Source organism: Balaenoptera ricei, chromosome 19, assembly GCF_028023285.1.
Source record: "Balaenoptera ricei isolate mBalRic1 chromosome 19, mBalRic1.hap2, whole genome shotgun sequence".
NCBI classification, from domain to species: Eukaryota; Metazoa; Chordata; class Mammalia; order Artiodactyla; family Balaenopteridae; genus Balaenoptera; species Balaenoptera ricei.
Genome location: NC_082657.1, coordinates 64,099,844 through 64,111,354, shown reverse-complemented (window position 1 = coordinate 64,111,354; position 11,511 = coordinate 64,099,844). Strand labels below are relative to the sequence as shown.

General features: G+C 61.3%; 2 protein-coding genes across 6 annotated transcripts in view; one reads left to right on the top strand and one right to left on the bottom strand.

Moving 5' to 3' along the window:
* Positions 1-798: 798 nt before the first annotated feature.
* Positions 799-11,511, bottom strand: part of LOC132354300 (AFG3-like protein 1) — a 34,410-nt gene continuing 23,697 nt past the window's right edge. Inside the window, exons 15-20 of one of the 5 annotated variants that reach the window (XR_009499227.1) lie at positions 8,646-8,692; positions 6,487-6,552; positions 5,695-5,869; positions 3,452-4,243; positions 1,867-2,040; positions 799-1,440 (exon numbers count right to left, since the gene is read on the bottom strand). Coding sequence is in view for 3 of the 5 variants with exons in the window: in XM_059906128.1 (XP_059762111.1) it covers positions 4,223-4,243; positions 5,695-5,869; positions 6,487-6,552; positions 8,646-8,692 (309 nt within the window). In the remaining 2 variants the exon portion in view is untranslated. Of the gene's footprint in view, positions 1,441-1,866; positions 2,041-3,260; positions 4,244-4,761; positions 5,870-6,486; positions 6,553-8,645; positions 8,693-11,511 lie in introns of those variants that run through there. The other 4 variants (XR_009499228.1, XM_059906128.1, XM_059906129.1 and 1 more) reach the window with 4 other exon arrangements.
* DBNDD1 (dysbindin domain containing 1) lies at positions 2,659-10,987 on the top strand. Its single transcript, XM_059906148.1, has 4 exons — positions 2,659-2,902; positions 8,568-8,714; positions 8,878-9,018; positions 9,729-10,987. Exons 1-4 carry the CDS (start codon positions 2,872-2,874, stop codon positions 9,884-9,886), a joined length of 477 nt encoding a protein of 158 aa, XP_059762131.1. The 5' UTR covers positions 2,659-2,871; the 3' UTR covers positions 9,887-10,987.

The window sequence follows — 11,511 nt, the reverse complement described above, 5'->3', positions numbered from 1 at the left end:
TTTGAGTTCAGATTTTTAGAAAAGAGCCTTTTCTTCACATGGGTGGCTTGAGATACTTTTATTCAGCATCAAGCTGTGCATCTCGGAAATCCAGATAAGTGGCATCTGAGTTTCCTGTAAAATCAAAGACCAAATGTTAATACATACAAATCCACTGACCTATGTCTAATACCTGGCTCTTCCTAACACCCACGTACCTGGTCATCCAGGTAAACTGCCTCAGACCACAGCAGCAACTCGATGGAGGCCTGGATGTTAGGATAACACAGTGCTTAAGAAGCCTAGACTCTCTTTTAGAGATAAACAGTGAAGTATTTACAGATGAAATGACATAATATATATAGGATTTGCTTCAAAACAACCCAGCAGTGGAGGGAGGCATTGAAAGTAAAGAAAAATCAGGATCAGCCATGAGTTGGTAATCGTTGAATCTGGATGATGGTTCACGTAGGTTAACTGTGCTATTCTCTCTACTTTTGTTTGAAAATGGATTTTTTTCCTTTTTTATTTTAGTTTATTTTTTAATTGAAGTATAGTTGATTTACATGAAAATGTTTTTAATGAAAAGTTAAAAATAAGCACTGGCCTCTGGAGTCAGATCACCTGCTGTTTACCAGCTGGGATGCCCTTGACAAGACTCCGTCTGTATCCATTTATTCATATGTCAAATGGGGATAATTAATAAACACCAATACTGTTACAGTTACTATGGCTGTGTGACAGCTTGCCCCCAAATGAAATACAGTGACAACATCTGTTTGTTTGTTTTTTAATAAGTTTATTTATTTGTTTATTTTTGGTTGCGTTGGGTCTTCGTTGCGTGCGGGCTTTCTCTGGTTGTGGCGAGCGGGGGGCTACTCTTCATTGCAATGCGCAGGCTTCTCATTACGGTGGCTTCTCTTGTTGCAGAGCACGGGCTGTAGAGCACAGGCTCAGTAGTTGTGGCGCACAGGCTTTGTTGCTCCACGGCATGTGGGATCTTCCCGGACCAGGGCTCGAACCTGTGTCTCCTGCATTGGCAGGCGGATTCTTAGCCACTGCGCCACCAGGGAAGCCCGACAACATCTGTTTTGCCCATGAATCTGCAACTTGGCTGGGACTCGGTGGGGACAGCCCACCTCGGTTCTACATATTACCCCTGGGGGTGGCTCAAAGGCAGGCTCTCACGCCTGGCTACTGGCTGAGACCTTATGTCTGGTTCATTGGCTATTGTGGGCCAGAAAACACTCAAGTGGCCCCTCAAATGGCCTGGGCTTTCTCACACAGGGTGGCCGGGTTCCAGGGGAGCCTTCGGAAAGAGCTGAATCCTACTTAAGACGCAGCCTTGGAAGTCACATGGCATCAACCTGCCACAGTCCACTGGCCAGAGCAGCCACAAGCTTGCCCAGGTTCGAGCAGAAGGGGCACAGACAGGGAATGTCTTGACGGGAGCAGAAAGTTCTGGAAGACACGGGGAATCAGAAATACTGCTCTGACCATTTTGAGACAATACAAACTTCCACCCCAGCTGAGTCTGAGCAGCCAGTGCCCACCTACTGTCCTGACCTCCTTATGTTCCCACCACCCACCCTGTAGCTCAGCTTTGTCCCCAAGGGGCTGACCTGCCTCTTGGAGTGGCACAGAGTACAAACTGCAGCGGCTTGTCCTCGTGGGTCATGAGATCATTTTAGCAGTTTTTGTTTTTGTTTGTTTTGTAAACTAAAGAAAAATGGGAACTATTAGCCTGCCTCACTGACTGACCGTTTCAAAGTCCATGGGCTCCGTGTGACTGGAGCTGGACCAGGTGGTGAGGCCCTTGGTTGGCTGAAGCTGTATGGACAACCTGCCTCTGGGAGGGTGCCTTTCCTGCAAACACCAAGTTCATACCTCCCTCCTCTGCGGATTTTTCCACGCCCAGCTGGGAACAAACTCTGTCTCCCTGATGCTTTTCTTCGGTTTGTTTTGTCTTTGTGCAGACCATGGGCTTGCATTTGGATCTCCTGGCTTCCAGCGCCCGGCTGTGGCACCTTGGTCGGCTGCCTACCCTGTGTTCAGCTTCACCTGGAAAATCAGGATCCCGTCTTCTAAGGATTCCCCGGGAGAATTAATGCACCAAGGGCCTGGCACAAAGCCGCATTCCAGGGCCTCGTGCAGGGTCCAGCGTCTGGAAGTGGGGCTCCATCGAACCGTTTGGTGCTCTCAGCACGCCCAGACCCTGCCTGCCTTCCTTCCGGGGCCCCCTCTCTGCCCGCCTCCTTCTCCTGACCTCCCTTCCCCCCGCCCCTGCCCCCAGCCTAGCCCTTAGACGCTCTCGCCGCCCCTCCCGCCCCCTCGCCGTGTCTCTCCATAGCATTTATCACAATCTGCAATTCTTGGCTTAAGGGCCCTAGGGTGTTAGGCCCGCCCCTCCATACCCCGCAGAGCGCCGGCACGTAGCTGGCGGCCCACAGATTTGCGGGGGAGAACAAACGGACGGAAGCCGGCGCGGCTGCTGAATGAGGGCGCGCGCAGGGGCCGCAGGGGCCGGGCCAGCGTTGGGGGACGCGGGCAGGTCGGGGTGGGTCTGCAGGAGGGGGTAGCCTCCGCGTGGGAGAGGGTCCTCAGGGGCAGGGGCCGGCAGGGGGCGCGCGCGGGGCGGGGCGGGGCCGCACCTGTGCTGCGGGGCCTGGGAAAGAGAACGGGGTGGCGGGGTGGGGGGGGGGGGTGAAGAACAGGGCCCCGGAGCAGCTGCGCGCCCCGCCCCGCGGGCTCCTCCCCGCCGCCGCGGCCCCCCGGCTGCTGCCCCAATGCGCTGCGCCGGGAGCCGGGGCCGAGTCGCCGCCGCAGCTGCAGGGGCGCCCGGGCCGGGTGACGACGCCGCCGCGCGCGCCCCTCCCAGGCCCTGCCGGCCGCATGGAGCCCCCGGAGGGCGCCAGCCCGGGAGGTGAGTGCGGCCCCAGCCCCCGGGAGCCCACGAGCTGCGCCTTCCCCGCAGCGGCCCGCAGCCCCTTCCCCCTGGGCCCACACATCGGCCACGCCCCGGGGCCGTGAAGACCCACCGGCAGCTCCGAGTCCCCCTGCGCCGGGCCGAAGTGGGGGGAGCCTCGTGCGCCGCGCCCGGGAAGACGAGCGGGGGCACCGCCCGGAACGGCCCCCGCGCTGGGCGGGGGGCGCACGGATCGCGTCCCCGCCCCCTCGTCCTCCGCGCTCCCGACCCGGGCAGCGGTGCCTGGCGCGCTCCTGAGTGGTTGGCCCAGAGCTTGGTCCTGAGCCCCCTCCCAGCGGAGCCGGGGATCTGGAAGATGGGGCGTGCCAGGGCCAGAGTCGGGATGCAGGTCAGCGAGGCGTGGGGGGGGGGGGGGGGTGCTGCCCTCCTAGCTGCGCGTCTGCTTTGTTCGGCCCAGCCGAGCCTCCCTGGGGGTAGGGCGGGGAGGCCGCGGCCGGGATCCTCGGGGCACCAGGCTGAGATAGGGGCTCGGAGCGGGGGGCGCACCTGGCGCCGCCTGCGGAGGCTCCCACGCCGGCAGGGGTTGCTGGCTGCCGGGGCGAGGCCCAGGAGCTCACACATCTGGGAGGGCAGGTGTGCACGGAGTGACCCCTCTTCACGGCCCCTGCCAGCTGTCGGGACGGTAGAGATGTACCGGGGGTCTCTCCCCTTGGAGTCTGGCCCTACTCTGGCCCTGGCCCGGTGGGAGGGAAACCTTTCCTAGGACAGGTTCATAGGAACCTCCCAGGAACCTTTCAGGAGGGGTTTCCTGTGCCATCGGCCTCGGAACTTGGATGCAAAGTGCCGGGCTCCTCCACCCACCCAGCCAGGCCCCAGATGCCCCCGGGGTTTCCTGGAGGTCCCATGCCAAGGAGCCACTCCCTGACCACATAGGGGTCCGCTGGGGGTCCCCTAGCCACACCAGTGGCCTGCTCTGGAGACCAAAATGCTGGCCCTGGAGGTGTCCTGCAGCAGTGGGTCCACCTACTGCTCTGTCTGCAGGCTGAGTTGGGCAGGTGCATTCCAGACGGCTGTCTAGGGGCTCATGTCACGCTCCCTCCAAGCACCACCAGAGACACTCAGGGGCTAGTGGGTGTGGGTTTTCTTTGTTTTGTTGTTCGTGGGAGGGATCCAGCTTTTTCTTCCCATTGGCAGTACGAGGACCCCGGGGCTTCCGGGTGGCAGCTTTGCGAGGATTTGATGGGGCAGGTTTGGAGAGCAAAGGCTGGGGATGCCGGCAAAGCAGCCAGGCCCCTCTGAGCTCCGTGTCCCCTTCTCTCAGTGGAGACCCCCCCTTGCCTGCAGAGAGAGGGAGCAGAGGGCAGGCCTGAGGGGGGGGGGGAGCTTAACGACCCTTCAATTTCTGAACGTCACTTACTGGAGCCCCAGAGACCTAACTCATGCAGTGCTCAGACATGTTATTAACCAGGAACCTCCTCTGTGCAGGCACCGTGGTGGGGCTGGGCCACAGCAGCGGGAGGTGGCCTTCACACGCTTCTTACCCCGTAGCCACGTCCTGCCCACATGGGGGCGTCATGCATGGGTAGCTGTGACTGTCATTTTCTGAGTTTGCTGACTTTTTGGAACTTACTCTGGAGAGAGGGGCACACACACAAGTAGAGAGAACAGTATGGTAAAGCCCCCCCCCCCCCGCCCCTCACCCCGTGCTACCTGCCGGCTGCTCACCCGCCTGCACCCACCTTCCTTCAGTAGTAATTTGTAGCCAATCTAGACATATTGTTTCATCCTTAAGTATCTCTGAAATTACCTCTAAAAGATAAGGTTTTTATAATTAAAACAGCATTTTTGCACCTAAATGAATTAACAGTAATTTCTTAATATCAAAGTGCACAGACATGGAGGGGAGAGGACAGGGTGTGCTTCTCGAAGGTGCCTTTGGGAGACCAAGTCTCTAGCCCACCTACCTCCAAGTCTGTCCGACTGGGAGAGAGAGGCCTGGGCCCTGCCCTGTAGGGGCTGAGCCTAGACGGGGCCCAGCCGGCATCCTCAGAATGCTCCAAGGAGGAGCGCTGACTCCAGGGACAGGGGCCGGGGAAACGGGGGGCAGTGCCCAGCCCTCCCTCCCTGCAGCCATGCTGGTTTTTATGCTATTCATTCATTCACTTCATTACTTCACTCATTCGTGTTGGGTACGTGCAGAGCACCTCCTCCATGCTTGGGGCAAAACCCTGGGCACACAGCAGGGAACTTGAGATTTGGGCCAAGTTCTTGGCACGAATGTGCTAGAAAATAGGTCAGCAGTGTAGCACAGGGTAACACTATCGTACCCGTTCATACCAGGCCCTGGGCCGCCACTTCCAGCCTCCCCACGCGGGTGCTGCTTCCGCAGGGCAGGGCAGCAGGCCCCCCGCAGGGGCCAGGGGCTTCACGCCCTCACTGGGGGCTCTGCCAGGCTGCCAGTGCTCTGCTGACCCTGGGGCATCAGAAACACCGCTCACCTTTGCCCTGGCCTGGGCAACCCTGGGGTCTGCTGAACCCACCCAGCCTACGGCTTGGCCAGGCTGCCAAGGACCCCTGCCCTTGTGCCTGCCTGTGTGATCGGTCACTCCTCTGCTTCACACCCCAGGAAGAGCAGGGGGTCTCACTCGGGAAGAATTTCTCCCTTCCTCCTACAAGGGCTTATCGAGAGGGTATCAGGCAGACCCAGGTGATTCCTAGCACAGCCGCTTAGTGACTCTGGGGTGGGGTCTTGGGCTCATTCATTCAACCAGCATTTACGGTGCACCTACTGCGCACGAGGACCAAGCAAAGGTCCTGCTTCCTTCACATCCTTCCAGCCAAAAGATCAGTGTCCTTGATGCCAGAAGTTGCATCTTCTGCTTTTTCTTCCTCCCCTGCACAGCTTTGACACAGGCCAGGACACCAGGATTTACAAAATAAAGACCAGACCACTGCCAAAGGGAGCTGAAAAGAATAAAAAAGTAGACATAAGGTGACTTTAAAAGTGCACCATTACCATACTCCATTGGCTCTGTGACACCATCGACTAGATGGTTTGCTGTTTCGGGGATGCTGAAATTTGATAAAATGTGCTTCTTACAATGAGTACAAAAGGCCACTGTGCCTGTAGGGGCTGGAGATCTGTCCTGGGCTGCCTGGAACCCCTGGATCCTAGGATCTATAATGAGGCGTATCTGCATGCCCAGCCCCCTAACCCAAGGCTGGATGGGGAAGAGGTCCTGCCTCCTTGCCCTGCCCCCATCTCAGCACCTGTGGACTTCCTCCTTCCCACCTGGACTGCGTCCCATCCCATAAACATGCAGGTAGAGTCTGTCCCACTCAGCTCGGAACCCTCCCAGCTCACTCAGAGAGGAGCCAGAGGTGTCTCCCCACCGGTGTCCCCCTGCCCTCACCCACCCCGGCCATCCCTCAGAGGCAGCCATGCTCCCCTCAGGGCCTTTGATGGTGCTGTCTCCCCAGTTATCACCCAGCTCCCACCCTCCTTCAGACCTGTCCCCAAAGCGGGGCCACAGCCCCCAGGGCTCCCCAGCCCTGCCCCACCTCAAGAGGGCAGGAATCACCTATTTTGTTCATCCAAGTCCCGCTCAGGAATCTGCCGGATGCACAGGTGAATAGCGCTTTCTTTTCTAGGTAAGGTGAGAGAGGGCCGTTATGAGCAGAGACCCCCGCCTCTGCCCCAGCTTTTATGCTAAGTCCCCTTCCACCTGGTCAGGGCCTAGCTTCCCTGTGGGTGCAAGGTCAGGGTCTCCCCTCCCTCTGCTGGCCGGCAGGTGGTGGCTGAGAGCTCCCGCTCAACAAGCTGAGCCCCTCGGTGTTACCGGACAAGACCCACTGTCCCTTCCTCGTAGCTGGTCGTGACACTAGCTGAAAAACATATTGCTGGAACTCGGCCTGGCACAGAAAACCATGAGCCACTGTCATTCTTCTTGTTATTAACCCAGAGCCACCTGCCCCACTGGGAGGCTCCAGAGGAATGGCAGCACCTAGCCGGAGCCCCCAGCCAGCCAGCCACCCACCACGATGGGACACGTGTGGAAGCAGAGCAGGACACTCCGGGCACGCGTGCGCCCTGGGGGAGGGGGACCCGGGCCGCTGTGCCACCCCCCCTGGAGGAAGCAGAACACTGTCCTGCAGAGCAAAGGTCCCCAAGGGCTTCCTGGGCCTTCGACCCTCAGCAGGGATTCTGAGGTTCGGGAGAGGTTCCCCGCTCACCCCAGCTCCCGTGCCCTCTGGTCGGGAAGGCGTCCTTGCTGGGCTGGGCGGGCCGGGACACCAGGGGGTGTAACCCTACCCTCCAAGGGTGCTCAGACACCACGTTCCAAATGCGGCAGCAAGGTGGAAACCAGATCCCCAGCCCCAGTCCAGTGGGCCAGCCCTGGGCCCTGCGTGATGACACAGCACGGGGCAGAGCCAGGCAGGCCCCGCCAGTCAGCAGGCCCACCCCCCTCAGCCATGCTTCCCAGGGAGCGGTTCCCTCCTAGAAGCCAGGGGCGACCCAGCCAGCTCTGCAGCTGCAAATCCCACCCAGCCGGGGACCCTCCAGACCCACGCGGCCCGCCAGGCTGCTGGCCACACAGGCCCACCCCTCACTGGCAGCTGTCGGCACTGGGCCCCCCTGGCGGGCCCCCCCTTAGCAGCTGCTCCTGTGGCTTCGTCCACACCCAGCTCTCGGCGCTGGACCCCCGGGATGGCCGGCCACACTGCTGAGGGAGCGGGAGGGCGTTCCTCACTCTTTACTGAGCACCTGTTCAGCTGGGGGTCCCCCAGCTGGGGGCAGGTGGGGTCTCTGTCGGGGGGGGCTCAGAGAGAGCAGCAGTGGGGACGCCAGGGAGCCAAGGGGTCCCGTCGCCTCAGGGCACGTGCCTGCCAGACGACTGGGACCCCTGGCCGTGTGGGGCGGAGGGCCCTGGAACGCTCTGGAGGAGCTGGTAGGAGGCGTGACGGAGCAGTGTCTGCCCTGGTGACAGCAAGCATTCCGTGGGGTGGAGGGCCCGCCCCTGAGTGGCACAGTCTCCACCAAGCAGATCCCCAAGGGGCCTCGCCTCTCACCCGACAAAAAATTACATGAAATGAGCCATTACATAAAAACAAGAATTGCATAGAAAAAACCCTGGAGTAACATTCCCAGTCCGGAGGCGTGGTCGGTGGGGAGGGGTTGTTGCGTCCACCGTCCGGGAATCGTTTTATGTGAGAACGTGTTACGTGGATTCAAACACAACACGGGACAGACAGGTGAGCCGGGGCCGTTCTGGATTAAAGGGAGCCAAAGGGCGAGGAAATGCACAACCGCCCACCCGACCCCAGGTTGGACCAAAAAGTAGAGACAGGTGACCGTATCGGTGTCTTGGGGGCTCCGACAGGACCAGCAAGTGTCCCCGCGAGACCTGTGGTCATTCCTGCTCAAGTAATCAGGGCAAAGGGTCTGGAAATCAGGGTTACAGGGAAGGGCAGCATCCTCGGAGAAGCCCTCTGCCCCTTGTCTGGCTTCCTGACCCAAGGTCACCCCTGGCCACTGCGGTCACTGCCCAGAGCCTCAAGGGAAGGATCAATGGGCCAGGTTCTCAAGTCCTCCCAGCCTGCGTCCTGGGGGTGGCGGTGGGAGACCGCAGTCCCCTCCCGGGTAACACCTTCTCTGTTGCAGGGGTAGTTAAGGAGGTCGAGGTGCCAAGGGCTGCCCTGGGCACCCCCATTCCTGGGACGGGGACCGGCAGCCACTCACCTGTGGCCGAGGAGGAGGTGGGCGTCCCAGTACCGGCACCAGGTCTCCTGCAGGTCACGGAGAGGCGGCGTAAGTACCGCCCACCTGTCCCAGCGTGCTCCCCGGGACCAGAGGCGGGTCCCTGGGCCTCGGGTGCGCCCCGGGGAGCAGGCACCGGGGATGGGTCAGCCCCTCCTTGTTCCCACCGCACTGGCCTTCACCTGGCCCCGCTGACACGCCCCTCTGCCCGCAGAGCCCCTGAGCAGCGTCTCCTCCCTGGAGGTGCACTTTGACCTCCTGGACCTCACCGAGTTGACCGACATGTCCGACCAGGAGCTGGCCGAGGTCTTTGCCGACTCAGATGACGAGAACCTGGCCAGCGACTCGCCCGCAGGTGGGGCTGCTGCCGGGGTCTGGAGGGGGTCCTGGGGCCTCAGGCCACCCAGCACGGCTCCCTGGAGACCCACTGTAGAAAATGATTTCCTTTCTGACGCGTGTTTAAGTGTTTGTCGACACAGCACCATCTCACTCACCATTTCTGCACTTCACACACCTGTCTGCCGACTCAAAGGGATTTTTCTACCCCTCCTTAATTTCACTTTTCAAATGCCAACGTAAGGCCACAGCCACAGTCCCACTGAAAGCAGAATTCACTACTTGGGTTTAATCCCAAATAGGCAGAGCACAAAGGGGGTGGTGTTCACCAGTCCTGGCCCCTCCTCAGCTCAGTTCCCGGCAAGTGCTGGAGCCCGCAGGCCGCAGAAACGGCTCGGGAGCCGCCGGGGGTATGGGGGCCCAGGGACCTTCCCCCTTCTCAGCTCACTGCCCATACAGGCGGGGGGCGGGGGGTGAGGGGGTGGCACCTGCTCCGGGCCAGGCTCACCCCCAGGGCGGGCGCCTCGGCTGCAAGGGGACCCTCCTGGGGACAACAGGAAAGCCCCTGGCCGGGCTGCACCCAGACCCACATGTACACATTGCTGGTGCCCAGGGGACCCCAACGTGTGGCCCGACCCCGTGCTGGAGGCACACACGGGCCCAGCCCAGTAGCTGAAGGAGTGACCTGGGACCCCAAGCCATACTGACCCCAGCCCGTGTTCCCACCAGGCCTACACCCGCTGCCCAGGGCCGGCTGTCTGCGCTCCCCCTCCTGGACACGCACCAGGGCCGAGCAGAACCGTGAGAAGCAGCCCTTCGGCGACCCTGAGCGGCAGCCTGCCGTTGTGGACACCTTTCTCACCGTGGAGAGGCCCAAGGAGGACTAGGCCGGCTGGCCCAGGGCCGAGGCGGGGCAGGTCCGGGCAGCCGTGGCCCCGTGGACGCTGCCCGCCCCACGTGGCGCCTCCGCATAAGCACAGCCCAGTGGCCTTACGTCCAGCTCTTCCTGGTCCCTGGATCAGGGACCAGGCCCAGGGATGAGATGAGACTTCTGTCTGTAGGAATGGTGTCCTCGTCTGTCACTAGACTCCCGGGTAGGGGTGCGGTGAGCAGAGACCTGCCCGTGAGAGGCGCTCTGCAACCCCCCGGGGGTCTCAGGGGTCCAGTCTTGAACGGCAGTGCCAAGCTCCAGCCCGCGGGACACCCTGCTGCCCTAACCGCCTTGATTCCAACCCTGCCCCCCTCCTGCCGCCCAGGAAGTATCAGCACCAGAGCCCCCAGACCCTAATACCCTGCTTGCCGTGGTCCCTGCCTGAGAGCCAGACCCACCTCCTGAGCTCGGAACACCAAATATGTCACGACTGCCTCAGACCGCCGGGCAGGGCAGGGGCAGGCGAGGTTCGCCCTCCCCCCATCCTTGCCATGACAGTCCCCGCGGCCCACCTGACACACGCACACACAGGCACGCACACGCGTGCAGCAGCCCGAGGGGCATGGGGACGTGAGGGGACCTGGGCACAGCGCCTGGCCCCCAATTCGGGGGCGCCAGGCTCGGCTGCTCCACACACTGCTTACACACTAAGGGACGGAACCGGCTTCCAGTCAGACAGCGAGTCCGAGAACAGTTTTAAAACAAACGTGTAAGCTTGCTTTCAGTCCCCAAGGCCACCTGCCCTGACCCCTTCTCCACTGAAACGTTTCTGGGGAAGGAAAACAGGCCTGGGCACATGCTGGGCCCACTGGGCGTGGCTACAGCACGTCCCGCCAGGAAAAGGGTCGCCCTCTGCGCCAGGAGGGGCACATGAGGGGCAGCAACACGGAGGTGTCTTCCAGACACAACCAAGAATTTCACTTAAAAGGGATCCCGCAAGGGCAGCCGCGCCCCCCGCCCCCCAGGTCTTCCCCGCCGCCGAGTTCCCATCCTTCTTGCTACGGCTTCTGCAGATCTCATTTCCAAACAGCAGGATTAAAACAGCACCCTGTCCCAAGTCTCGCTGACCAGTCTCTTCCTTTCCAGCTGACGTGGGAGCTCCGGCGTGCGGGCTGGGCTGCTCTAGGGGCCTCCAGGAGCTCCGCGCTCTGGTCCTCCCCCAGCTAAAGCCACTGGGGGTTCCACTGTGACACACCCTGGGCTCTTATTTGGGTCACGTTTCAGGGCCAAGCGCCCTGGCTCCCGAGGCGTTAAAGAAGCGAAGACCCTGCCCCCACAAGCCCAGGCTGGAAGAGGCAGAGGCGCTCCCGAGAGGCTCTTCCCAGCCTGGGGCAGGTTCCTGGGGAGGTGGCCGCCAGGTAGGGCCCGCCTGTGAGCAGAGACCAGGGATGAAGCCTAAACCGGGACCGTTTTCACCACCACGAGATGCAGGCCGCGTGCCCCGTGCCGGGCGGTCCCTCCTGCGGGGCTGAGCCTTCCTAACCCGAGATCCTCGGCCAGGCCTCGGCCCAGGCGGTGCGATGGCCCAGGCAGGGTGCGATGGCCCAGGCGGGGTGCGAGGTGAAGGGGGGGCTGAGGAGA